The 27,925-nt window shown below is 47.1% G+C and overlaps 8 protein-coding genes across 10 annotated transcripts in view; 3 read left to right on the top strand and 5 right to left on the bottom strand.

Moving 5' to 3' along the window:
- The window catches only part of LOC311321918 (histone H3.2), a gene marked incomplete at its 3' end in the record, with an annotated part of 169,182 nt that overhangs the window by 88,469 nt on the left and 52,788 nt on the right, over positions 1-27,925 (bottom strand). The gene's annotated exons all lie outside the window — the stretch shown is intronic.
- The window catches only part of LOC311321788 (histone H1-like), a gene marked incomplete at both ends in the record, with an annotated part of 46,440 nt that continues 19,242 nt past the window's right edge, over positions 728-27,925 (bottom strand). Inside the window, one exon of one of the 2 annotated variants that reach the window (XM_084453804.1) lies at positions 728-787. In XM_084453804.1, coding sequence (XP_084309930.1) covers positions 728-787 — 60 coding nt within the window. Of the gene's footprint in view, positions 1,361-27,925 lie in introns of those variants that run through there. The other variant, XM_084453803.1, reaches the window with a different exon arrangement.
- On the bottom strand, positions 11,260-11,571 carry LOC311321903 (histone H4; the record flags this gene model as incomplete). Its single annotated transcript, XM_084453917.1, has 1 exon — positions 11,260-11,571. The coding sequence occupies one exon, from the start codon at positions 11,569-11,571 to the stop codon at positions 11,260-11,262; it is 312 nt and encodes a 103-aa protein (XP_084310043.1).
- On the top strand, positions 20,142-20,453 carry LOC311321891 (histone H4; the record flags this gene model as incomplete). The annotated part of the gene is made up of 1 exon (XM_084453905.1): positions 20,142-20,453. One exon carries the CDS (start codon positions 20,142-20,144, stop codon positions 20,451-20,453), a length of 312 nt encoding a protein of 103 aa, XP_084310031.1.
- LOC311321878 (histone H2B-like) lies at positions 21,419-21,796 on the bottom strand (the record flags this gene model as incomplete). Its single annotated transcript, XM_084453893.1, has 1 exon — positions 21,419-21,796. One exon carries the CDS (start codon positions 21,794-21,796, stop codon positions 21,419-21,421), a length of 378 nt encoding a protein of 125 aa, XP_084310019.1.
- LOC311321785 (histone H1-like) overlaps positions 24,962-27,925 on the top strand; it is a gene marked incomplete at both ends in the record, with an annotated part of 42,752 nt that continues 39,788 nt past the window's right edge. The window contains one exon of one of the 2 annotated variants that reach the window (XM_084453799.1): positions 24,962-25,435. In XM_084453799.1, coding sequence (XP_084309925.1) covers positions 24,962-25,435 — 474 coding nt within the window. Of the gene's footprint in view, positions 25,586-27,925 lie in introns of those variants that run through there. The other variant, XM_084453800.1, reaches the window with a different exon arrangement.
- LOC311321842 (histone H2A-like) lies at positions 26,720-27,106 on the bottom strand (the record flags this gene model as incomplete). The annotated part of the gene is made up of 1 exon (XM_084453857.1): positions 26,720-27,106. The coding sequence occupies one exon, from the start codon at positions 27,104-27,106 to the stop codon at positions 26,720-26,722; it is 387 nt and encodes a 128-aa protein (XP_084309983.1).
- Positions 27,379-27,789, top strand: LOC311321827 (histone H3.2; the record flags this gene model as incomplete). The annotated part of the gene is made up of 1 exon (XM_084453842.1): positions 27,379-27,789. The coding sequence occupies one exon, from the start codon at positions 27,379-27,381 to the stop codon at positions 27,787-27,789; it is 411 nt and encodes a 136-aa protein (XP_084309968.1).

Raw genomic sequence — 27,925 nt, 5'->3', positions numbered from 1 at the left:
CTCCTTTCCCTGGTGTCATGCACACCATCAAACTACAATGATTGTTTGACCTGTAAAGACCAACAAATAAAACAATTTCGTACCTACCGCTGTGCCACTTAACCCCAACTCAAAACATTGTACGTCGCTTTAGACTTGGAGAGAATGCATGCATGTCTATGGGCGTTTCTCAAAATAACTTTTTACTAATTATTTGAATTTGTAATTTTAATAATGTATAACCCAACAAAGTACGAATCACGTTGGAGCGAGTCGGGACGGAATTTGGCCACAATGCAAAGGGTCACAGCATGGCGGCGATCAGCTCTGATCATCGACTGCGCAGTCCTGATCCTTACGAACGCGCCCACGGCCTGCGCTGCTCCGCCGCTCTCTCACTACTCCTCTCATTTCAGGCGCCAAAAAGACAATGTTGAATAAACTACGCGTCGATCTGATCCCCGTGCACGCCAGTTGAGCATGAACATGCATCAGATAATGAGTTTTACCCTACAGTTGAAATTCATAGCCTCCCATTACCAGTGCTGTGGAAGTGTATTATAATGAAACACCAGCGTGTGCAGCACGTTTTCAGTACCATTAGATTAAGTGCTTTATATCGGAATTATTACGGTTGGGTGTGCGCCCGCGTGAATCCGGTGGCCATACATGGAGATGCGCTTTTATGGATGGGTGGGTGGCTCTTAAAAGAGCCTTTGTGACGGTAAAGAGGACAGAAAAAATACGTTTACTTCTTCTTGGGGGCTGCCTTCTTCGCCTTGGCAGCCTTGGGCTTGGCAGCTTTGGGCTTGACGGCCTTCTTGGGGCTCTTGGCTGGGGCTTTTTTGGGTGTCGCGGGCTTCTTGGCCTTTTTGGGGGTCTTTGCCACCTTCTTAGCTGCGGGCTTCTTGGCTTTCTTGGGAGATTTCTTGGCGGCTGCAGGCTTCTTAGCTGCGGCCTTTTTGGGCTTCTTGGCTGCAACGGGCTTCTTGGCTGCAACGGGCTTCTTGGCGGCTACCTTCTTGACCTTCGGGGCGGCGGGCTTCTTAGCTGGCTTCTTTACCTTCGCCTCGGTGGCCTTGTTGATCTTGAAAGATCCAGAGGCACCAGTTCCTTTGGTCTGTACCAAAGTGCCCTTGGTGACGAGGCTCTTGACGGCGATCTTGACGCGGGAGTTGTTCTTCTCCACGTCGTAGCCGCCGGCAGCCAGTGCCTTCTTGACCGCTGCCAGGGAGACACCGCTCCTCTCCTTGGAGGCGGAAACTGCCGTGACGATCATCTCGCCGACGCTGGGTCCCACTTTCTTGGGCTTGGCTGCTGCCTTCTTCTTGGGTGCCTTGGCCGGAGCGGCGGCTGCGGGAGCTGGGGCGACTTCTGCCATGTCTATCTTGAGTTTGCTCTGCGGTATCACACACGTACTGTATGTCGGTCCTGCTGACTGTGAGTCCTCGACGCTGCGAGGGGTTGGCCTTAAACGCGCTATGAGAACCGTGTGGACTCAGCTCCACCACCGAGGAGCTCTCGGTTACCAAAATGATGTTCCTCCTGTGTTTTCTCCTGGTGTATAAAGGGCTAAAAATCAAAGTTGGAGTGGAGCACAAGTCCGAAAGTGAATGTGACAGCGAGCAGCCTATTTGTCTTTCGAAATAAAGTTGTTTGGGTAGCGGCGGCCTTGTCTGTTTATTCGCGACCGGGTAAAAACACCGCCGATGATCTCTCAGATGGAGCCGTGCGCACTAGGTTTCCAGTGGCATTTGACTACTAAAATGTCTAAAAGTGCATGCGATAATGGACAGAAATCGTTGCCCAGTGAGACAAGTTGTCTGGCAAGGGGCTTAAATGATTTAGGGTACACAGAAGTGGTGCCGATGTTTTTAAACGGGGTCTCTTTTGGGGTGCGTAAAGCACAGCGTTGAAACTGGGGCGGAGACCTGGTCCCTATCTTGCTGGTGTCTGCCCGTGTGTATAGGCTACCTTTCGCCCTCCCTGGGTGATTCACATTTGGATTCCCAGCAGAATGACTCCGCCTGGTCTTTTTGGACTGTCTGCCGCCTATTACACCCCTCGTCTGGGGCAATGTCCTCGTTTGGTTGGTAGCCTATGCAGTGAAGTGACCTGAGGCGCACCGGCTGCGTTACATAGGATTGCAAAAAGTGACAAGCAACCATCACAACACACACGCGTCGTTTTCTTTTTACTGAATTTGATGACCTTGCTATAAAAATGTCTGAATCGTATCTTGAGTAGGCTATTGTGCCATGAGAATTATAGAGAACGCAGGAGCCCAGTCGCCTAGCCGATCCTATCGCAGCCCATGTAGTGAAGATAGGCCTATAGCCTACATGGAAGGACATGTAGGCGTTTATTGTTGAGTGATATGAGCAATTAGCTCTTTCTGGGCTGTGTGATTTGGGATTCTGAACGAGCCTACCTGATGTGAATAGGCATGGTCGAGGCAGAATGAAATACATTTGGCTTAATTTCTAGAAATGTTTATCTCAAGCAAGATTGTGTTCTTGAGCACAGTATTTACGCCTACAGGGAATAACAAGATAAGTGACTAAGCGGGAACTGCTAAGAATCAATCTCCTATAGCCTACCATGTTAGACTATTGCTAACAACATGAGTAGAAACTCGAGAATCCAGAGGCGATCAACAGAAGGTGTTTGCTTCAACAAGAGCATACAGTCTCATACAGAGAATAGAGTCTCAGTGAGTGTCCTGCAGGAGAGATGCCCTTCGCACATAGGCCTAACAGTTGTATAATATATCTGTTTCTATCAGTTGTCACAGGCTGCATCTATCAGTTGTCACAGGTGGCTTTTCAGATTGATGGTTCATCTTATTATAAGTTAGGGCAGTGCCTTCTGTCCAATACTGTTGATTCAGCTGTCTGGTGCCGATTTACACCTTATTGGGGCCACTTTCTGTGGGCCACGGTCATCCCTCCCTGTCCACTCTTCAAAGACTGTTCATTACAAACTTTAGTTTTAATATCCTTTGTTCAAGTCCTAATGTATATGCCTGTCATATGGTCCCTCAATTCCTAGTCCTTACGCACTAGGCTACCTTAGCACCCTAGTCTGGTGTCCTTAGTCTGCCCTGCCGCTACTCTGTGACAGCCAAGGCCCAGCTTCTGATTTGCACACACAGGGCCTACTCTGCCAGTGTTGAATCATCCATAAATTGAGATACACAGAGTACATAGGCTATAGTTTATTTCTAAGGCATGTGAAGACTACTTAAACCTTCTAAATTCACCACTGTAGCCTATAGGCAGCTGCAAATAAATCGCTACACTCAGTCAAGCACAGCTATCTACGATGCAATAGTGAATGATGTCTACTGTGGAATAGTTTTATTTTCTAGGCTATACAGCTAATTTTGAGATTTATGACTGTGAACACGTCATTAAAAGAATATGGGGAACACGTCTGTCAGAACAACTGGCTGCTGATATCAGTGAGGAGTGAAAGCGGTGAGAGCGACAGTGTGCAGTGGAGCTCTTATGGAAATACCCCAAAATGCCCAATGCCAACATGGTGCCCTGGGCTCAATGCTGACAGGACTTTTAGGGGGCTGGAATTTCAGAGGAAACAAGGGAGGCCAAAATACAACCTGGCGAAGAACTGTGAGCTCGGAACTAAAAATGCCTACCTAACTTGGGACAAGGCACAACACGCTGCACAGGACAGGGCCAGATGGAAGAAAGAGTCACAGCCTTATGTTCCTCATCCAACCAAAAGGATTAAAAGTAAGTTGAGTAAGCAATAACAATCCAACTGCAGACCGTGTCCTTTTGTTAGTGTGACCATATCTAGGCTACCTAGCAACCTGCTTTGGTGTCCTTGTGGACATATCAGGGTTTGTCGTTTGCCAGATTTTGAGAAAGCTGTCCTGTGATGTGTCATGCTAGGTTCAACACTGACCTGAGAATCAACTAGGCTAAGGGCTTCAAAATTCACAAAACTCATCTCCAATGATATATTTCAACTCAACAATGAATTTTAAATTCAACGGAGTCATTATTAAACACTGACTTTATTTTCTGCAAATGCCATAATTTTGCTTACAAAGACTTCACACGCCACTCGCCCATTGTATGCCAATGGGTGAGGGGTGCAAACAAATGTGGGTGGGAGGTGTAAACAAAATGCTTCAACAATGGATGACTATGGAGAAAATGTCCGTATGTGTGTCTCAAATAATTAACTTTTTAATTAACACTCCACAATGGCGGCACTGCTACATCCAATAAAGTGATGTCAGACCACATGCCCCACAGCAGGGAAAGTGGGCTGGGGGGTGCGCGAGTTCCTGAGCATGCGCGGTCAATTTGGTTCGTTGGGGAAACGAGGACGTCAGAGTACAACGCAGATAATGACGGGAGCCTTGCCTAAACATTTGCATACTCCCCCTACATATACCGGGTGACTACCCGCAGCTTTACATTGGTTCCTGAGAAGCAACGACATCTAGAAAAATGCCCGAACCGGCAGCTAAGTCATAACTTTATTTATTTGAGCTTCAGGAACGAAAAATAAGATTGACCGCAGCACCTTGCGGTGTCTGCGGTCCCCCCCCCCATTTCTCACGTTTAGAGAAACGCCAAACAAAAGACGGTGTTTTGTTTAAAAAAAATAAAAAAAAATAAAAAAAAAAAAAATGTTGCCCGACCAAGCCGGACGGCACTGGGTCAGGTTACGCTATACCGGGAAGGGAGAGCCTCCCACCCGAGACACTGTTGGCCAACGTCTATTTAGTACTACCTGGATCGAGGTGAGCGAAGTTTATTCCTTCATAGAGCTACCCTCCAGGAGAGACTTTGAGCTCAGCTTCCACACTGACCGCTCTTTGCGGAAATTCCTCGGCCTATTCGCAGATAGAGCAGACGGCGAATGGAAGGATTTTGAGTCGCACTCCTCCGTCCCAGCTGACATATTATCCATTATTGTCAAGTTCTGGACCGCGAGGGTCGCTGACCATGACGTGGAGCACTACCTCCGCCGGTACTGTACCATCCTGCGGCCGGTGGAGAAACTTTTGGACAACCTTGGGCTGTGGTTTGGTGTGCGGCGATACCGAGTCAAACTTAACCGTGACGGCGAGGGGCGGCTCGCGTCCCTGCCAAATTCCATTTCCCTCGGCCCATATAACGGCAAGATTACCTACCCGGGACAGATTCAGCGGTGTTACATATGCCAATCTAATTCCCACCAAGTAAAGGACTGCGTTTTGGTCAGGTGTTGGCGCTGTGGAATAGTCGGACACAAAGGGAAGCAGTGCACCAACACCGAGACCTGCACCCTGTGTCAAGGCGAAGGCCATAGCTACTTCGCCTGCCCGTCTTCATATAGTAATCGGGCGAGAGCAGCAGGAGGCGCCGCAGCAGCAGAGAACCAGCAGCGAACAGCAGCAGCAGCAGCAGCAGCAGAGAGAGGGCGACAGTCGGCCCCGGCGTTTTCACCAACACCTGAGGGCAGACAACGCACAGAGAGCACGACGGCAGAACCAGGAGCCCGCAAGCGCATACCGAGCCATCAGCGTGCGGCGAGGGCGGCAGCGGAGAAGGGCCCAACCACAACACCGCAGAAGAACCACCAGCCCCCAGCGGAGACAACAGCAGCACCAGCGGAGGCGACGGATCCAGGAACATCAGCGGCGACGATAGCGGTTCCAGAGGCGGTGGAGACAGCGGCGGAGATGGCAGCGGCTCCAGAGGCGGCGGAGGCCACGGCGGCATCTGATCCAGATGCGGCAGCGGCGACGACAGCGGCGGCGGAGCCGACGACAGCGGCGACGGCAGATCCAGCAGAGGCGGCGGTGGAGACAGCGGCGGCAGAAGGAGCAGACGCAATGACACCATCCTCATCAGCGACGCCATCAGCAGCAGAGTCTGACCCCGATTTCATAGTGGTCAACAGCGACGACGTGATGTGGCTATCACAGGAAACCAGCCAACCAGTACAGGGAACCATCCAGGACAGCTTTCCCAGCCACCCGGTGCCATGCATGGTGTCTGACACAGCCAGCCTACGCGCCGAGTTGGATGACGCCGTGGCTCAACTGTGCGGCCCAGCAGAGGAAGCCGGTGGGCTATGTAGTAAGGAAGGAGCTACACAAGGCAGCCTTCCTAGCTATCAAGTGAACCCCGATGACAACAGCCTCGATGATTCCTGTGGAGTGAACAGCAGCAGTGAAAGAGAGGGGGGTGAGTCCACACCTTTCCTGAATGTTACGTCAGATAATTTCCCAGTATTGGGTAAGAGGGAGAGAACGTCTCCAGGGACCAAAACGAAGGGTAAAAAGCCCAGAAAGAATAGAGATCCCAGGAAGAAGCCATTTCATTTATCATGAACTCGTGGCAAGTCACAGGGCCTCTCTTCTTAATGATGGCTATTAATATAGCAACATTAAATGTAAGAGGAATAAACTCCGTTAAGAATAGAGAAGAAAAGCTGAATGTTTTAAAGAACAGTAGTGCTGAAATTATTTTCACTCAAGAACTACATTCGAATTCTGTGGAAGATATTCAAAAAGTCAAAGACTTATGGACTCATGGCTGTGTAGAAATGTCTATTGGGAGTGACAAAGCTGATGGAGTCGGTATATTTTTCAATACTAAGAATATAGCAATACTACGAAAACGTGAATTAATACCAGGTCGTCTGTTAATATTGGATTGTGTTGTACGAAAGCAGAAACTGCGCCTAATTAATGTGTACACATCCCAGAGCCGCAGTGATAAGATCAGACTTTTTCACAAACTAAAAGAGGTCTTATGTGGTGGATACAATATAGTCTTAGCGGGGGATTTTAATACAGTTACAGACATTAAAGATCGCATACCAACAACGCCTTTTAATCTACCACGTACAAGCAAGATTCTGAAAGAGACATGCGATATGTTCAAAATGAGAGATGCTTTCAGGGAGATTTATCCAGATGAGGCGGGCTTCTCACGTTTTGATCAAAGAATCAAGACACGCATAGATAGGATATATGTCTCTGATAAGATAAAGGTTCAGTCCTATAGAACAGAGGTGTGGGTAAACTCGGACCACTTAGCTGTAAGAGCATCAGTTAGCTTTGATAGTGTCCCCAGTCCAAGACAGAATAGCTGGAAGCTGAACGTGAATTGTCTAAAAGACCCTGTTATATTAAAGAGTGTCAGAAGGGAAATCGAAAGAGTCAAAGACTTACGAATATTTACAAAAACAAGCGTTGAGTTATGGGAGGAGTTGAAGAACAGTCTAAAGAGACACCTAATTTATAAATGTAAATTCTTAAATAAACAACGAAATGAAGAATATAAGGAATTAATGAAACTCTTTGTTGACATTAAATGTAGACCTAAGAGCGTTCCATTGACAGAGCAAGAAGAAAAAGATTTTGAGGAGATTAAGGAAAAGTTAATGAATTTTAATAATGAATATTCAAATACTATTAAAATGCATGCAGGTATAGCTTTTGATGAACCCGCAAATATACACAAAGTAATCAAGATGTACAAGGAAAGGAGCGACTACAAATGCATAGATTCGTTAAGAAATAGTGAAGGTAAAATTGTTGATACGGATCATGATATAAAGAAAGTTATAGTAGATAGTTTTACCAAAATGTATGGAGCTGATAAGTCTAGTGGGGTGGAAGGTACGGAGGTTTTCCTCTCGGAATTACAGCTGACGCAGGTTGTCGATGGTGCCTCACTAATAAGGGTCATCACACCAGAGGAAGTCAAGCTGGCCATCTCCCTATTAAATCGAGGGAAGTCACCCGGCCCAGACGGACTCCCCACTGAGTTCTATCAATTTTTTAGCAAGGATATTGCTGATCTGTTGTCCTCCGCCTTTAATGAGGGTTTGAATAGTCCGACAGGAATGCATGACAGCTTTTATCAGGGTATAGTATCCATGATCTACAAAAAAGGAGATGAAAAGGATATAAGTAACTGGAGACAGATCACACTTACTAACATCGATTATAAGATCTTGGCAAAAATTATAATGACAAGATTAAGTAAAATACTAGACCACATAATTGAAAAAGAACAAACATGTGCTATTAAAGGCCGAGTTATGTGGGATAACTTAAACATGATCAGGGAAATGATATCGAAGCCTGACGAACCTGGCTTTTTCATAATAGGCTTCGACCAGAAGAAGGCATTTGATTTTATAAACAGAGACTACATGTGGAAGGTTTTATTAAAATATGGCTTTCCCCATGATTTTATAAACATGGTTAAGATGTTATATGCCAGGTCTCAGGTGGCTGTTAAAGTGAATGGAAGTGTGACCGAGTACATCAACATCCAGAAGGGAGTGAAGCAAGGTTGTCCGCTAAGCGCAGCTCTTTATGTCATTGCAATCAGTCCTCTTATACAGCGAATAAGAAATGATAATAGAATTGAAGGAGTAAACATGAATGGCACAAAGGTCAAAGTAACTGCCTACGCAGATGATGTGACTGTTTTTGTAAAAAATCTGAGAGAGTTGGACATAATAAGAGAGCACTTCTACCTCTATGAAAAAGCTGCTGGCGCACAATTAAACCACACAAAAACTGAGTGTACCTGGATAGGAGATGATAGTGCGAGGCCGCACATAGACCTAGAGGTGAAGGAGGAGGTTAAAATCTTAGGCATATATTTCAGTAATAAGGACTGCGCCCAACGAAATTGGGACAGAAAGGAAAAAGAGATATTGGATGTAACAGATAAATGGGGGGTCAGGGAAATTAGTTATAGTGCACGGATAGGTGTAATAAAGACTTTTGTTTTATCCAAACTGCTTTTTGTTGCAACAATCCTTCCACCACCCAATGCAAGCGTGGTAAGGATAAGCAAAATGTGTGTGAAATTAATCTGGGGAAACAACAGAGAAGTAACAAAAAGGTTTTTAATGTACAAAAGTGTGAAAAATGGAGGACTCGGTGCTGTCGATGTTGGTGCGAAGTTAAATGTAGCCTTCTGCAAAAACATCTCAAAAGGCATATCCCAAAAGGCCACCTGGGTGGGAGAGGTGAATAAGTGGCAAAGGTTAAGGGGTAAACGCAGGGAGTCCCAGCCTTATTATGTACTGGCTTATGGTGATTTTATTCACAAATATAAAGACCTGAATATTAACTGGATCACACAGTCAAATAAGGTGATTCATAACAGTATTACCGAATACCTCTATGGTGGGCCTAATATTTTTAAAGACTGCTCACAGGAGCAAAGTGAACGTCTGGCGGAGATCCTGAACTCTGAACACATCTCCGGAGCAGTGAGGGACGTTATGTGGCTCACTGTTAACGGCAGACTGCCTGCGAGAAACGTGGTCAAATGGAGCTGTAATGTAAAGACCACAAGATGTCCGATGCCAACCTGCAACATAGAAAAAGAAACCATTGGGCATCTTCTTATAGATTGTGATAGATCCAAAACAATATGGCAAAAAATGAGCGACATAGGATTAAAGGTACCATGCCATAGAAGCACCTTATATAATAACTTTGACAGCACTGTAGAAGCCCATTTATTATTTTGGATATGTATTTGTATAACTGTTTTTAAAATATGGAAAACACGTTGTAAAATGACAACGGACAATATTTTTATTGATGCTGATGAGGTCTTCAGGAGTGTACGGACTGAACTAAGAAGAAGGAGAACCATGGACCTAAGGAAAGCATCTCCAGAACTGAACTGGTCACTCCTAAAACTGTGATGAACTTAAATACTGACAGGCCAACTGAAGCCTGAGAAGACCTATTCTATTTCTAGCAGCCTTGATCTTCTAGTAGGCCTTTTCACTTTCTTGTAAATAGACAAATCTGTAATATGTGTAAATGTATATATTGTGTCGGCATTGCCAAGTTGTGAATAACCTGTAACATGAAATTTACCTAATAAAATTAAATATACAGCTAAGTCCGCGCCCAAGAAGGGCTCTAAGAAAGCCGTCTCCAAGACCGCTGTCAAAGGCGGCAAGAAGCGCAGAAAGTCGAGGAAGGAGAGCTACGCTATCTACGTGTACAAAGTCCTGAAGCAGGTCCACCCCGACACCGGCATTTCCTCCAAGGCCATGGGGATCATGAATTCCTTTGTGAACGACATCTTCGAGCGCATTGCCGGAGAGTCATCTCGCCTGGCGCACTACAACAAGCGTTCAACCATCACCTCCAGAGAGATCCAGACCGCCGTGCGCCTGCTGCTCCCCGGTGAGCTGGCCAAGCACGCCGTGTCTGAGGGCACCAAGGCTGTGACCAAGTACACCAGCTCCAAGTAAAGAGGCGGCTTTTCACGCTCCATTCTACCCAAAGGCTCTTTTAAGAGCCACCCACATATTCTATAAAATAATGCAATTCCATGGTGCTAGATTTGTTTAATGTTCGTATACATTGTGTGCTCGGGATGCGTGCTGTAATTGATCCCCGAATGTGTAATTTGTTGACCATCTCTCTTTGGATCAATGCAGTTCTCTAAGCCTGGGGCATTGCGCGCCTTTTCTTATTCTTCTAAGACCCCCGGTAACGTTAGAATACACGGATCGCAGGCTTGGTCGACGGCGAGGATATTTACGATTGATAGTGAGTTATCCCCGTCGGTAGCCGATCACGAAATATGACCATGTAGACTGATTCTAGACTATTAGTAGCCCATTACGGTGGGTGACAGTTGAGTGGGATTCAACCCTCTTCTACAGGAAAACAATGCCAGCAGTGTTGGGAGGAGCAGCCATTCTTGCATTGCCTCGCAGCCAGACTCGACGCGAAAATAAATATTTCACAATAGAAACTGGACTTCAAAGCCGTCCGGGACGATTTGAGTGGGAGACCTAGGCTAGGCTACTTGCCCTGCGGACTACAACAAGCTACAACAATTCATTGTAACACAATTCAGATCGGAATAACGGCGAAAACGTCTTTTCCTCTTAGAAACTCCGCTAGCTGATGGTCTTTAATTGTTGACGTATTCGATAACGGCACTCGGTTGATTTTATTAACGCTACCGCTTGTGAGCTGCAATTGTGTACAGCACTTAGAATATCTTACAATACTTAATCTGGAGATTTTAAATAAAATGTATTCGTACATTTACTATGAGCATCTATTGACCATGCTTACAATACTTAATCTGGAGCTTTTAAATAAAATGTATTCGTACATTTACTATGAGCATCTATTGCCCATGACTGAGCATTCGACATAAGAGACATGGCTTGTAATTGTAGATGTGGGTGGCTCTTAAAAGAGCCGTTGGGTCGGTATGGCACACATTATCCAGAAAACGCTTATCCGCCGAAGCCGTACAGGGTGCGTCCCTGGCGCTTCAGAGCGTAGACCACATCCATGGCGGTGACGGTCTTTCTCTTGGCGTGCTCGGTGTAAGTCACGGCATCACGGATGACGTTCTCCAGGAACACCTTCAGAACACCGCGGGTTTCTTCGTAGATCAGGCCAGAAATACGCTTCACGCCACCACGACGAGCCAGACGACGGATCGCAGGCTTGGTGATGCCCTGGATGTTGTCACGAAGAACCTTGCGATGGCGTTTGGCGCCTCCCTTGCCGAGTCCTTTTCCTCCCTTACCGCGGCCTGACATTTTTCACACTTCGTCTATCAAGTTGTTAGCTTGACTGCTGAACTCCAGATGTGTGGCGTGTTTATTATGTCGTGAATGCGGATGTGATTGAACACAGTGGGCGCATTTTTCTGCCTGGGTGGAGCCCCACTAGATAGAACCTCCTACCTCAGCCCAACCCTTCAAGCAGCACGTCCTCAACCAGGCCAGGTCCAGCCTGGCCTATGTGCGTGGCTGGCTTGTTTCTGTTAAAGTCCAAGTTAACCAAAATCAGAGATTTGCTTGAAAACACATTCTATGTGTTAGTGATGCATTGCTGATAACATGTAAAAATGGGATGAACCATGTGTAGTACTGAATTGTGAAGTTAGACCAGTTTTGTTTTTTTGACCCGTTTTGATTTCTGGATTTCCTGGGCGGGCTTAAAATGGTACTTGTTGACGTAGAGCAGTGTTCTTAGCATATCCCCGCCCTAACATTATATAAAGCTAGAACGGATTTGAATCTTCGGTTCTCCTGCTCAATCTTGAGTCTAGAATTAGCTAGTTTTAACCAGCAGTCTAGAATTAGCTAGTTTTTCTTAGTTAGCAATGCCTATGCATAAAACTAAACGAAAACGCATCCTTCCTGGATGCCAGCAGGAATGGGATAATAAGGTCTCCTTCTTTCAACTCCCGAGTAAAGCTGAAATGAGAAGCAAATGGTTAGCATTTTTGAAGAGCCATGGTGTTACAGAGGAGTCTGTCAACGCTAGCGCCCGCCTCTGCAGCAAACATTTCACTCCTGAAAGCTTCTGCAATTATAATATGAGGCTTTTGGGTTTCACGGACTCACGACTGGTCCTGGTGAATTCGGCGGAGCCAACCATCTCCCTCCCCGGCCTCCATTCTCCTCCTGTCGCATCAACCTTTGGTGCCGACACCGCTGCCTTGTGTGCTTATAGCTAATTAACGTTATAACGTTAGCTAGGTAACGTAAGCAATAGGAAAATACACTGCTACGTTAATATACAAAATATGTGTCTTGACATTTATGTGGTAATGTCAGCTATGATGAATTATATGTAATCTTAGGAGGAATTATAGCTAACATTAGCTATGTAGTTTGTTGCAGATGGGAGTGTGTATATAACCTTAGTCTAGCTAACATAGCTAGCAGCACCGACCAGGCGACCACCCACCAAATAACGTTACTGATGATATATTGTGACTATAAGCGTTAACTATACAGAAACTGCCTGCCATATTTGTGGCACCTGATGTGCGTATGGGTTCACCGGTAATGGTTACAGTATATTTCTCCAGCGGGAGACCGGGAGGTGGGAGCGAGGGGTATGGTTAGGTAGACCAGCTGCAGCTGGAGAAAGCATACCCTCTCCCAGTGAAGCGGTGCTTGGCGGCTACTGGCTGAACATTCCAGGGCCGCGTTTCCCAGATTCGCCGATTCTCCGCACTACGACGCTTCTCAAGGTATACCTTGGCGAAGGGACAGTTTTTCCTACGAGTGTTTCCCAGACTATCCCTTAGTGGGCGCCTGAAGATACATCGTTAGGTCCATCCCAAGATACATCGTTAGAGGAGCTGTCCTTGGGCGCGGTGCTGAAAAAAGAATGAATCGATGCTGCACACATCGATGGCCATTCGTAAAGTCACTGAAATGACGTGCCAATATAATACGTGCTGTCTTAATTATTTTATTTCAGTCTAAATATTACCAAAAAGGAAGCAAAACCTTTCGGAAGCTCATCTGCTAATGTATTTAAGAGTCAAAGCGAGACCTCGTGATAGTCCCAATTCATACATCAAATTACATTACATCAAATAAAATATCCAAGAAAGAGCATGGATCGGATCGGGACATATAAGCCCCGTCGAGGATGTCTTGAAAGGCCAGGAAAAAATACTTTAATGATGATAGGCAATGATGATAGCAAAATGACCACTGATTTAGTTATCATACAAACAAAGGTATAATGGCCATATAAATTGCCCCTGTGGCAGTAGCATTCCCACGTTAAAATTCGCGCGGATACGATGATTAATTTAATCTATCAGGCACCGGTGTTGGCACATGTGGCCTATAAAAAAAACAAGGGTAACTGCACATATTGAGCGACATGGCAGATATGAAGAGGAAGCGTGTGATAGCGTTCACCAAAGAATAACTAGTGATCATGCTGGACGAGATGGAGCAACCGAAGGCCGTCCTGTTTGGCGGCTACCAGGAGGGCCTATGCACAACTTCAGTAGGCTACTTCCTGAAATTAGACATCCTTCTCTATTTCCTGTCCTACACTTTGGATGAAATGATTATTCAGGAATTCCTGAATAATCATTTCATCCAATAGTTTAAGACAGGAAATAAAGAAGCATGTCTAATTTCAGGAAGTAGCCTACTGGAGTTGTGCATATAGCCCATTGAAGAAGGCTGCATGGGCGAGCATTGCAGCGCGGATGGCTGCTTCCACTCCTGGGCCACCCAGGGAGTGGACAGTCGTCAGCAAGAAATGGGAGGACTTCGCCAGTCAGGCCAAAAGCCGGGGGGCGGCAGTGCGCCGAGAGGCAGAGCACCGTGCCTTCCCTCACCCCGGAGGAGGAGAAGGCCCTATCGATCATCGGCCTCACAGCCTCCCAAAGCATCACTAGTGGCCTTGATTTGGAGTCTGGAGAGGGCCCCTCCAACATCCAGCCCTCAGCTGAGTCACCCCAAGCCTCCCAGTCCTCTGGAGAGGAGACCCCAGCGCAGTCAGACTGCTCCACCCCGTGGACACGCTCTCCCCCAACCCCCCACACACCCCATGACGTCCCCCCCCCCCCCCCGCCCCCCGTGAGAGGCAGCTGAACACCACGGATGCGAGGTGCGACTGCAGCAAGGAGCTCCTGGAGGTGGGGAGGCAGAGGCTGGGTGTGCAGCGTGAGAGGCTGGACCTGCAGAACAGGCAGCAGGCCCTAGCGGAGGCACAGTTTGTGTGGCCCTCCATATCAGTGCCCATCATTCTGCCAACTCCAGGTAGGCTAAGTGTGTATTTTGTATACTCTGTCTATTCCCACACTGCATGCATTCCATTCAATGTCGCTAATTGAATTTTCCTCCCTTGCAGATGATGCAGATGCCTGAGACACACTGCACACACTCACCACACACACTACATACACTGACCACACCACTCATCCTTCCTACGTGTTGCTACCTTGTTGTGGTGGGAAGGCTTGTGTGCCTCCATGACCATGAAGGCTATATTGGTGGGGGGTTACCCCCCAGCAGGTTCAACCATGCCGGGCAGGTTCAGCGTAGAGGCCAGACGAAAAGCAACAACTGGGCCAAAAACAAACAGCATTTGTAAGATCACTAAATACTGTGAATCTGTTAGCAAAGTACACTATAAGGACAACAGTATTGTGCCACCTACACATTACAACTTTCATGACTTCCCATTCTAAATGAATAGGCATCATATGGAGTTGGTCCATATGCAGCTATAACAGCCTCCACTGTTCTGGGAAGGCTTTCTACAATATTCTGGAGCGTGTGTGAGAATATTTGACTATTCATCTAGATGGCCTCATTGGATTAATCAATTCGCCAGGATATCTGTCTGACAATATATAAAGACAGCCAGAAAAGTAATGTCATCAAATTATCCCTTTACATAAGAAAATGTTGTTGTTGTTCACAAAGTGGAGTATATTAGGCTATGGATAGTCCGTATATGTTGCTTGGCTCAATAAAAGTTTTAAAAACAACATTCCCATGATGTGCTCTGTAGGCTCCATGACATTATTTTCATCATTCAAGTTAATTGTATTTTGTGTACACTAATGATGTGAATCGCGCAGGTAGGATAGATAGATGTGCGCTGTATTGCAACTCTCCTTTTTAAAAGTGTAATTTTGCTCTAATCGAGCTAAAACTATAACGGGATGAACGGAGCGCATCGCCAAGGGACAGCTTACGATGGGGTCCGACCGCCCTTCGTAACGTATCCCTTGGCTGTGGTATACCTTGGCTAAGAAGGCTCTGGGAAACAGCGCTTCGGCTCAAAGGAAGGCTAACGATGTATCTTCGGAAGGTACATCGTAAGGGCGATTTACGATGTACCCTGGGTGGAGCTGCTTCCCAGAGCCTTCGTAGACAAGGTATACCTTGGCTTAAGAAGGTTCTGGGAAACGAATCGCCACCTAGAGGTGGACCTAACGACGTTCTTAAGAAGCACGTAGCGCTACGATGCCTTAACGATGCCTCTGGGAAACGCGGCCCAGTGGAGGCTGGTGACTCAAAAAACTGAGGAGGACAGGAGGAAGAGAGGCGAACCGCCCATGGGCGCCGGGGGGCACTTTCCCTCAGTCAGTTATTAATTTAAAATATCAGCTTTAAAGTGGATTTACAGTCAATTGTAGCATATGAACAACTGAATAACACTTTCTCTAACTACATGCAGCATTTATTTATCATATTCATGATAAAATATTACAAAACAACAATAAAACATTGTAAGCAATAGTTGTTGTAATGGATTGTACTCTTCTCTAAAGAGAGAAAATAATTGATATTGGTGAGGTGCTGGAGAGGTTAGGTGATATATGAAAAATGTTTTTGATTAGGGGACACTGAGGTGTGCTGGCTCTCAAACAGTTTGTTGGCAAATAGATTTGACAACTGGACAATGGAATACGTTGCACAGCAACACAGTATCCAACAGTTCGCTCATGGCTAGCTAGCAATGGTACAGCTATGGGATTAGCTCATTTGGGTTGCTGTCAAAGCTGCCACTGTTGCTATAGCCTACAATTATCAGAACAATATGAACATTCAGTTGAAAGTTTTCCATCCACCCATCCATCACTGGATGAGGAATAAGCACCGCAAAGCGATCAATTCTCACGCAAGCAGGAGCCAGGCTGTGGATTTCTCCGATCCGGTGTTGCGACCCAGTCTCTAGAAATATTTTGGACGAGTTGCCGACAGTTTGCGCCTCCAGCCAATCTGCGAGCCTGCCTATGCCGTAGCCTGACGTGCACCTCGTAGCTAACTTTACCGGCTATAGCCAGCCAGTGGAACTGTCGTGTTCAGACGGCTCTAGCTCAAAAAGTATTTATGTCAGCTTGGATATTTAGATGGCTAGAATCAAGACAAATAGACGAACAGTTTGATGTATAATATGTCGTATAATCCTTTGGGATGTATTATATTATGGAGCTACGAACACACAAAAAGTCTCCAATGGCACAGGGAAGAGAAACACAGACTTCAACGCAGACTCAATCGGCCTTCACTGTGGTAAATCTGGAATCTGGAATGTGATTGGACTAACAAAATGTCAATATCTGAATCCTGTTCAGACAGGGCCGGAGTACTGTCCTCCCTTGCGTTAATTTTTCAGTGTTTTGGCCAATCACAAATTAGCAAGAAATAAAGGCATTACATTGATTTAAGAGAAAAGAACCCGCCCTAAGGGAGGCTAGCCTCCCTTCCATAGATATCTATCATACCAATCTTGGATTGCTACTGTAACCCTAGATAATTATTGTATTTCATTATTTGGTAGTGTTGTCTATCATTGATTATTTAGTACATTTGTATTTTTATTATTTTGTGAGTTTGTATTTTATTATTTTGGATAGAGTTACATCCACACTTATTCCCCTTCTGGATATGTTAGTTCCTACAGTAGAGAGCCCCCCTGGGGACTTGTATTGGGGTACACACCTGTTAGACGGGGAGAAGAACGTGTTCTCAGGTCTGAGCGTTTTGGCTATGTTGTAGGACTGCCGTATCTGCCGTATCCATTAATAAAGGACTGGGTGTTTAACTGTAACCATTTGTAGCCCTGTATAATTCCCTTCAACGCCCCAGGAGACTCGGAGAGTAAGCTACTCGATTTTTAGGGCTACAGACTGGTGACAGCGGGTTTTTCTTTTTTTCCCCTTCCCGCTGAAAGTTCTTTTCAGAGTTTCTAGCCGAGGCAGTGGAGCACCGTGCCTTCCCTCACCCCGGAGGAGGAGAAGGCCCTATCGATCATCGGCCTCACAGCCTCCCAAGGCATCACTGGTGGCCTTGATTTGGAGTCTGGAGAGGGCCCCTCCAACATCCAGCCCTCAGCTGAATCACTCCAAGCCTCCCAGTCCTCTGGAGAGGAGACCCCAGCGCAGTCAGACTGCTCCACCCCGTCGACACGCTCTCCCCACACACCCCATGACTCCCCCCCCCCCCCCCCCCCCGCCCCCCGTGAGAGGCAGCTGAACACCACGGATGCGAGGTGCGACTGCAGCAAGGAGCTCCTGGAGGTGGGGAGGCAGAGGCTGGGTGTGCAGCGTGAGAGGCTGGACCTGCAGAACAGGCAGCAGGCCCTAGCAGAGGCACAGTTTGTGTGGCCCTCCATATCAGTGCCCATCATTCTGCCAACTCCAGGTAGGCTAAGTGTGTATTTTGTATACTCTGTCTATTCACATTCTGAATGCATTCCATTCAATGTCACTAATTGAATTTTCCTCCCTTGCAGATGATGCAGATGCCTGAGACACACTGCACACACTCACCACACACACTACATACACTTAACACACACTGCCCACCCACCACAGTACACTGCGCACACACACTACATACACTCACCACACCACTCATCCTTCCTACGTGTTGCTACCTTGTTGTGGTGGGAAGGCTTGTGTGCCTCCATGACCATGAAGGCTATATTGGAGGGGGGTCACCCCCCAGCAGGTTCAACCATGCCGGGCAGGTTCAGGGTAGAGGCCAGACGAAAAGCAACAACTGGCCCTCCAGGTTGGGGGTTGGGTATGGGTCTAACAACCCCACCCCGGAAAAAGACCGCCTGTTACAGGACAAAAGTCTGAAGAACAAACCTGCCCATGTTTTTTCCCAACCAATATTAAACAAGTTCCCTTCATCCTGTATATTTGTTGTTTCTTGCCACATTACAACAGTAGAGGTTTTGAAGAAGGCACACAATATAACAAACAGCATTTGTAAGATCACTAAATACTGTGAATCTGTTAGCAAAGTACACTATAAGGACAACAGTATTGGGCCACCTACACATTACACCTATAGCAACTTTCATGACATCCCATTCTAAATGAATAGGCATTATATGGAGTTGGTCCCCCCTGTGCAGCTATAACAGCCTCCACTGTTCTGGGAAGGCTTTCTTCAATATTCTGGAGCGTGTGTGAGGATATTTGACTATTCATCTAGATGGCCTCATTGGATTAATCAATTCGTCAGGATATCTGTCTGACAATATATAAAGACAGACAGAAAAGTCATGTCATCAAATTATCCCTTTACATAAGAAAATGTTGTTGTTGTTCACAAAGTGGATTATATTAGGCTATGGATAGTCCGTATATGTTGCTTGGCTCAATAAAAGTTTTAAAAACAACATTCCCATGATGTGTTCTGTAGGCTGACATTATTTTCATCATTCAAGTTCTTTGTATTTTGTGTACACTAATGATGTGAATCGCGCAGGTAGGATAGATAGATGTGCGCTGCTGTATTGCAACTCTCCTTTTTCAAAGTGCAATTTCGCTCGAATCGCGCTAAAACTATGACGGGATGAACGGAGCGCATCGCCAAGGTACACTAACGATGGGGTCCGACCGCCCTTCGTAACGTATCCCTTGGCTGTGGTATACCTTGGCTAAGAAGGCTCTGGGAAACATCGCTTCGGCTCCAAGGAAGGCTAACGATGTATCTTCGGAAGGTACATCGTAAGGGCGATTTACGATGTACCTTGGGTGGAGCTGTTTCCCAGAGCCTGTAGCCAAGGTATACCTTGGCTTGAGAAGGTTCTGGGAAACGCATCGCCACCTAGAGGTGGAGCTAACGACGTTCTTAAGAAGCACGTAGCGCTACGATGCCTTAACGATGCCTCTGGGAAACGAGGCCCTGTGCAGTAGTAAGCTAGCTCCTTTTTCCTCTGTGTGCGCACCCCCTTTATAATGGAGGTCTACGGGCCTCTGCTAAAAACTATGATAAAAATGCATTTTCAAGGCAGCCAGCTCGTCCATTGGTTCACGCTGTAGGTCCGCTAGCCTTGTGTTATCTGGGTTTATCCCTTACCTTTGTCCAGAAACAGAAGTTGAACCAATTGCAGCAAAATAGTTAACGTTACAGGAATCATCAGTGTAACTTCTTTAACACTGACCACTACCATTAATGTTATATGCTGCTGCTAGTTATTGTGAGGTAACTGGCTATCCCACTCTTATTGTGCTGGATTAGTATTGGAACTGATGTGTCCAGGCGACAAGACCTATCTTCATTTATCATATATTATTTCATGTCATTTCAATTCACAGCTATTTCAGTGGCATGACTAGCTTCCGTCCTACCCGTCCATAACAGAAACAAGCCAGCCACGCACATAGGCCAGGCTTGGCCTGGCCTGGTTGAGGACGTGCTGCTTGAAGGGTTGGGCTGAGGTAGGAGGTTCTATCTAGTGGGGCTCCACCCAGGCAGAAAAATGCGCCTACTGTGTTCAATCACATCCGCATTCACGACATAATAAACACGCCACACTTCTGGGGTGCAGCAGTCTAGCTAAAAACTTGATAGACGAAGTGTGAAAAATGTCAGGCCGCGGTAAGGGAGGAAAAGGACTCGGCAAGGGAGGCGCCAAACGCCATCGCAAGGTTCTTCGTGATAACATCCAGGGCATCACCAAGCCTGCGATCCGTCGTCTGGCTCGTCGTGGTGGCGTGAAGCGTATTTCTGGCCTGATCTACGAAGAAACCCGCGGTGTTCTGAAGGTGTTCCTGGAGAACGTCATCCGTGATGCCGTGACCTACACCGAGCACGCCAAGAGAAAGACCGTCACCGCCATGGATGTGGTCTACGCTCTGAAGCGCCAGGGACGCACCCTGTACGGCTTCGGCGGATAAGCGTTTTCTGGATAATTTGTGGCATACCGACCCAACGGCTCTTTTAAGAGCCACCCACATCTACAATTAAAAGCCATGTCTCTATGTCGAATGCTCAGTCATGCGCAATAGATGCTCATAGTAAATGTATGAATACATTGTATTTGAAAGCTACAGATTAAGTATTGTAAGATATTCTAAGTGCTGTACACAATTGCAGCTCACGAGCGGAAGCGTTAATAAAATCAATCTCCGAGTGCCGCTATCGAATTACGTCAACAATTAAAGTAAGACCATCAGCTAGCGGAGTTTCTAAGAGGAAAAGACGTTTTCGCCGTTATTCCGATTGGAATTGTGTTGTGTTACAATGAATTGTTGTAGCTTGTTGTAGTCCGCAGTGCAAGTTTCCTAGCCTAGGTCTCCCACTCAAATCGTCCCGGACGGCTTGAGAGTCCAGTTTCTATTGTGAAATATTTGTTTTCGCGTCGAGTCTGGCTGCGAGGCAATGCAAGAATGGCTGCTCCCCCCCAACACTGCTGGCATTGTTTTCCTGTAGAAGAGGGTTGAATCCCACTCAACTGTCACCCACCGTAATGGGCTACTAATAGTCTAGAATCCATCTACATGGTCATATTTCGTGATCGGCTACCGACGGGGATAACTCACTATCAATCGTAAATATCCTCGCCGTCGACGAAGCCTGCGATCCGTGTATTCTAACGTTACCGGGGGGCTTAGAAGAATAAGAAAAGGCGCGCAATGCCCCAGGCTTACAGAGACAACTGCATTGATCCCCAGAGAGTTGGTCAACAAATTACACATTCGGGGATCAATTAATTACAGCACGCATCCCGAGCACACAATGTATACGAACATTAAACATACAAATCTAGTCTCTACCACCATGGAATTGCATTAATTTATAGAACATGTGGGTGGCTCTTAAAAGAGCCTTTGGGTAGAATGGAGCGTGAAAAGCCGCCTCTTTACTTGGAGCTGGTGTACTTGGTCACTGCCTTGGTGCCCTCGGACACAGCGTGCTTGGCCAGCTCACCGGGGAGCAGCAGGCGCACGGCGGTCTGGATCTCCCTGGAGGTGATGGTTCTACGCTTGTTGTAGTGCGCCAGGCGAGAGGACTCTCCGGCAATGCGCTCGAAGATGTCGTTCACAAAGGAATTCATGATCCCCATGGCCTTGGAGGAAATGCCGGTGTCGGGGTGGACCTGCTTCAGGACTTTGTACACGTAGATAGCGTAGCTCTCCTTCCTCGACTTTCTGCGCTTCTTGCCGCCTTTGGCAGCGGTCTTGGAGACGGCTTTCTTAGAGCCCTTCTTGGCCGCGGACTTAGCTGCCGGTTCGGGCATTTTTCTAGGTTTCGTTGCTTCTCAGGAACGACGTTTTTAAGAGCTTTATTGATAATTTTAGACTGTAAAGCGGTTTGTAGTAACCCGGTATATGTAGGGGGAGTATGCAAATGTTTAGGCAAGGCTCCCGTCATTATCTGCGTTGAACTCTGACGTCCTCGTTTCCCCAACGAACTAAATTGACCGCGCATGCTCAGGAACTCCCTCACCCCCCATCCCACTTTCCCTGCTGTCGGGCGTGTGGTCTGACGTCACTTTATTGAATGTAGCAGTGCCGCCATTGTGGAGTGGAGTCCAAAATCCCTATGGGGAAAAAGAATTATTTGAGACACACATATGGACATTTTCTCCATGGTCATCCATTGTTGAAGCATTTTGTTTACACCTCCCACCCACATTTGTTTGCACCTCCCACCCATTGGCATATAATGGGCGAGTGGCGCGGGAAGTCTTTGTAAGCAAAATGATGGCATTTGCAGAAAATAAAGTCAATGATTAATAATGACTCCGTTGAATTTAAAATACATTGTTGAGTTGAAATACATCATTGGAGATGAGTTTTGTGAATTTTTAAGCCCTTAGCCTAGTTGATTCTCAGGTCAGTGTTGAACCTAGCATGACACATCACAGGACAGCTTTCTCAAAATCTGGCAAACGACAAACCCTGATATGTCCACAAGCACACCAAAGCAGGTTGCTAGGTAGCCTAGATATGGTCACACTAACAAAAGGACACGGTCTGCAGTTGGATTATTATTCCTTACTCAACTTACTTTTAATCCTCTCGGTTCGTTGAGGAACATAAGGCTGTGACTCTCTGCTTCCATCTGGCCCTGTCCTGTGCAGCATGTTGTGCCTTGTCCCAAGTTAGGTAGCCATTTTTAGTTCTGAGCTCACAGTTCTTCGCCAGGTTGTTTTTGGCCTCCCTTGTTTCCTCTGAAATTCCACCCCCCTAAAAGTCCTGTCAGCATTGAGCCCAGGGCACCATGTTGGCATTGGACATTTTGGGGTATTTCCATAAGAGCTCCACTGCACACTGTCGCTCTCACCGCTATCACTCCTCACTGATATCAGCAGCCAGTTGTTCTGACAGGCGTGTTCCCCATATTCTTTTAATGACTTGTTCACAGTCATATATCTCAAGATTGGCTGCATAGCCTAGCCTAATAAAACTATTCCACAGTAGACATAATTCACTATTGCATCGTAGATAGCTGTATCTGCTTGACTGAGTGTAGCGATTTATTTGCAGCTGCCTATAGGCTACAGTGGTGAATTTAGAAGGTTTAAGTAGTCTTCACATGCCTTAGAAATAAACTATAGCCTATGCACTCTGTGTATCTCAATGATGGACGAGTCAACACTGGCAGAGTAGGCCCTGTGTGTGCAAATCAGAAGCTGGACACCAGACTAGGGTGCTAAGGTAGCCTAGTGCGTAAGGACTGGGAATTGAGGGACCATATGACAGGCATATACATTAGGACTTGAACAAAGGATATTAAAACTAAAGTTTGTAATGAACAGTCTTTGAAGAGTGGACAGGGAGGGATGACCGTGGCCCACAGAAAGTGGCCCCAATATGGTGTAAATCGGCACCAGACAGCTGAATCAACTGTATTGGACAGAAGGCACTGCCCTAACTTATAATAAGATGAACCATCAATCTGAAAAGCCACCTGTGACAACTGATAGAAGCAGCCTGTGACAACTGATAGAAACAGATAGCCTAGATTATACAACTGTTAGGCCTATGTGCGAATGGCATCTCTCCTGCAGGACACTCACTGAGACTGTATTCTCTGTATGACACTGTATGCTCTTGTTGAAGCAAACACCTTCTGTTGATCGCCTCTGGATTCTCGAGTTTCTACTCATGTTGTTAGCAATAGTCTAACATTGTATAGGAGATTGATTCTTAGCAGTTCGCGCTTAGTCACTTATCTTGTTATTCCCTGTAGGTGTAAATACTGTGCTCAAGAACACAATCTTGCTTGAGATAAACATTTCTAGAAATTAAGCCAAATTTATTTAATTCTGCCTCGACCACGCCTATTCAAATCAGGTAGGCTCGTTCAGAATCCCAAATCACACAGCCCAGAAAGAGCTAATTGCTCATATCACTCAACAATAAGCGCCTACATGTCCTTCCATGTAGGCTATAGGCCTATCTTCACTACATGGGCTGCGATAGGATCGGCTAGGCGACTGGGCTCCTGCGTTCTCTATAATTCTCATGGTACAATAGCCTAGCCACTCAAGATGCGATTCAGACATTTTTATAGCAAGGTCATCAAATTCAGTAAAAAGATGCGATTCAGACAGTTTTTATAGCAAGGTCATCAAATTCAGTAAAAAGAAAACGACGCGTGTGTGTTGTCATGGTTGCTTGTCACTTTTTGCAATCCTATGTAACGCAGCCGGTGCGTCTCAGGTCACTTCACTGCATAGGCTACCAACCAAACGAGGACATTGCCCCAGACGAGAGGTGTGATAGGCGACAGAAAGTCCAAAAAGACCAGGCGGAGTCATTCTGCTGGGAATCCAAATGTGAATCACCCAGGGAGGGCGAAAGGTAGCCTACACACACGGGCAGACACCAGCAAGATAGGGACCAGGTCTCCGCCCCAGTTTCAACGCTGTGCTTTACGCACCCCAAAAGAGACCCCGTTTAAAAACATCGGCACCACTTCTGTGTACCCTAAATCATTTTAGCCCCTTGCCAGACAACTTGGCCCACTGGGCAACGATTTCTTTCCATAATCGCAAGCACTTTTAGACATTTTAGGAGTCAAATGCCACTGGAAACCTAGTGCGCACGGCTCCATCCGAGAGATCAACGGCGGTGTTTTTACCCGGTCGCGAATAAACAGTCGAGGCCGCCGCTACCCAAACCACTTTATTTCGAACGACAAATAGGCTGCTCGCTGTCACATTCGCTTTCGGACTTGTGCTCCACTCCAACTTTGATTTTTAGCCCTTTATACACCAGGAGAAAACACAGGAGGAACATCATTTTGGTAACCGAGAGCTCCTCGGTGGTGGAGCTGAGTCCACACGGTTCTCATGGCGCGTTTAAGGCCAACCCCTCGCAGCGTCCAGGACTCACAGTCAGCAGGACCGACATACAGTACGTGTGTGATACCGCAGAGCAAACTCAAGATAGACATGGCAGAAGTCGCCCCAGCTCCCGCAGCCGCCGCTCCGGCCAAGGCACCCAAGAAGAAGGCAGCAGCCAAGCCCAAGAAAGTGGGACCCAGCGTCGGCGAGATGATCGTCACGGCTGTTTCCGCCTCCAAGGAGAGGAGCGGTGTCTCCCTGGCAGCGCTCAAGAAGGCACTGGCTGCCGGCGGCTACGACGTGGAGAAGAACAACTCCCGCGTCAAGATAGCCGTCAAGAGCCTCGTCACCAAGGGCACTTTGGTACAGACCAAAGGAACTGGCGCCTCCGGTTCTTTCAAGATCAACAAAGCAGCCGAGGCGAAGGTAAAGAAGCCAGCTACGAAGCCCGCCGCCCCGAAGGTCAAGAAGGTAGCCGCCAAGAAGCCTGCTGCAGCCAAGAAGCCCAAAAAGGTCGTGGCTAAGAAGCCTGCAGCTGCAAAGAAATCTCCCAAGAAAGCCAAGAAGCCCGCAGCTAAGAAGGTGGCAAAGAGCCCCAAAAAGGCCAAGAAGCCCGCGACACCCAAAAAAGCCCCAGCCAAGAGCCCCAAGAAGGCCGTCAAGCCCAAGGCCGTCAAGCCCAAGGCTGCCAAGGCTGCCAAGGCGAAGAAGGCAGCCCCCAAGAAGAAGTAAACGTCTTTTTTCTGTCCTCTTTACCGTCACAAAGGCTCTTTTAAGAGCCACCCACCCATCCATAAAAGCGCATCTCCATGTATGTAATAATTCCGATATAAAGCACTTAATCTAATGGTACTGAAAACGTGCTGCACACGCTGGTGTTTCATTATAATACACTTCCACAGCACTGGTAATGGGAGGCTATGAATTTCTACTGTAGGGTAAAACTCATTATCTGATGCATGTTCATGGTCAACTGGCGTGCACGGGGATCAGATCGACGCGTAGTTTATTCAACATTGTCTTTTTGGCGCCTGAAATGAGAGGAGTAGTGAGAGAGCGGCGGAGCAGCGCAGGCCGTGGGCGCGTTCGTAAGGATCAGGACTGCGCAGTCGATGATCAGAGCTGATCGCCGCCATGCTGTGACCCTTTGCATTGTGGCTAAATTCCGTCCCGACTCGCTCCAACGTGATTCGTACTTTGTTGGGTTATACATTATTAAAATTACAAATTCAAATAATTAGTAAAGTTATTTTGAGAAACGCCCATAGACATGCATGCATTCTCTCTAAGTCTAAAGCGACGTACAATGTTTTGAGTTGGGGTTAAGTGGCACAGCGGTAGGTACGAAATTGTTTTATTTGTTGGTCTTTACAGGTCAAACAATCATTGTAGTTTGATGGTATGCATGACACCAGGGAAAGGAGGGAGTAGTTAATAGTAGCCCTGTTGCTCTTTTCTGTCCATTATTGTATAAGTCTACGAGGAGATCAAGCTATTTATAAAGGGACGTCTAATTATTAGGGAGGACAAACTAGGTCATTCATGCAGCACACTTCATACACAGGCAACACGAAGCGTTTCAATTAAACACGTTTTAAATTAAAACCACCAAGAGAAATACAACTATGCCCAATAACGGTATTACATGCTGTAAAACCTGCAGCCGGCAACGTCCGTGGAATAACTAAGCGAATGTGCCTCAACTCGGGAGGTGGCCCACGTAGTCGCAGGTAACGGAGAACACGAGGATGATGGAAACGCATTCCAGAGGACAATGGAAATACACTTTGCGCTTTTAAGGATAGAAGTGGGTGGCTCTTAAAAGAGCCTTTGGGATTATTGGGAGAATTCACGTCAGTGGCCACTTCACTTGGCTTTGACAGCCTTCTCGGTCTTCTTGGGGAGAAGCACTGCCTGGATGTTGGGCAGCACGCCGCCCTGGGCGATCGTCACGCCTCCGAGAAGTTTGTTGAGCTCCTCGTCGTTGCGGACAGCCAGCTGGAGGTGACGGGGGATGATACGAGTCTTCTTGTTGTCGCGGGCAGCGTTGCCGGCCAACTCCAGGATTTCAGCAGTCAGGTACTCGAGCACAGCGGCCAGGTAGACCGGTGCACCGGCTCCCACACGCTGGGCATAGTTGCCCTTACGGAGAAGTCTGTGAACACGACCCACCGGGAACTGGAGACCGGCGCGAGATGATCGGGTCTTGGCCTTGGCCCTTGCTTTGCCTCCTGTTTTCCCCCTTCCGCTCATTTTCAGTATAGAAGTATTTTAGAAACCGAGTGCTGTGATAGAACGGCGGTAGGAGTTTTATACCATGCGTAAAGTGGCGCTCTTTTGCCTTTGTCGCCTTAGCCAATCCCAGGCTCCATGTCAATGTCCAATGGGGAGACAGAGGCGATAGCCAGCCAATGATGTCGCACAGAGAGGCTGTCCAATCAGCGCACGGCAGCGGGCGTTATAAAAAAGGCACATTACGTTCTTGAAAGCTTCAAGTTCGATTCTCGGAGCAGAAAGCTGAGATTATGGCCAGAACCAAGCAGACCGCCCGCAAATCCACCGGTGGCAAAGCCCCGAGGAAGCAGCTCGCCACCAAGGCGGCTCGTAAGAGCGCACCCGCCACCGGTGGTGTGAAGAAGCCCCATCGTTACAGGCCCGGCACAGTAGCCCTGAGAGAGATCCGTCGTTACCAGAAGTCTACCGAGCTGTTGATCCGCAAGTTGCCCTTCCAGCGCCTGGTGAGGGAAATCGCTCAAGACTTCAAGACCGACTTGCGCTTCCAGAGCTCTGCTGTGATGGCCCTGCAGGAGGCCAGCGAGGCATACCTAGTCGGCCTCTTCGAGGACACCAACCTGTGCGCCATTCACGCCAAGAGGGTGACCATCATGCCCAAGGACATCCAGTTGGCCCGCCGCATTCGCGGAGAACGCGCCTAAAGTCTGAGTTGCTTTATCATTTCAACATCCCCCAAAGGCTCTTTTAAGAGCCACCTCATTATCTCTAATAATGAAGCCAATGTGTTCCTATTGTAAGCTTTACAGTATAGTGCGTCCTAATAGGTGTAGTTTGGAC

Source organism: Borostomias antarcticus (assembly GCF_949987555.1).
Source record: "Borostomias antarcticus genome assembly, chromosome: 19".
In the NCBI taxonomy this organism is placed as follows: domain Eukaryota; kingdom Metazoa; phylum Chordata; class Actinopteri; order Stomiiformes; family Stomiidae; genus Borostomias; species Borostomias antarcticus.
This window is presented reverse-complemented; position numbering and strand designations above follow the sequence as displayed.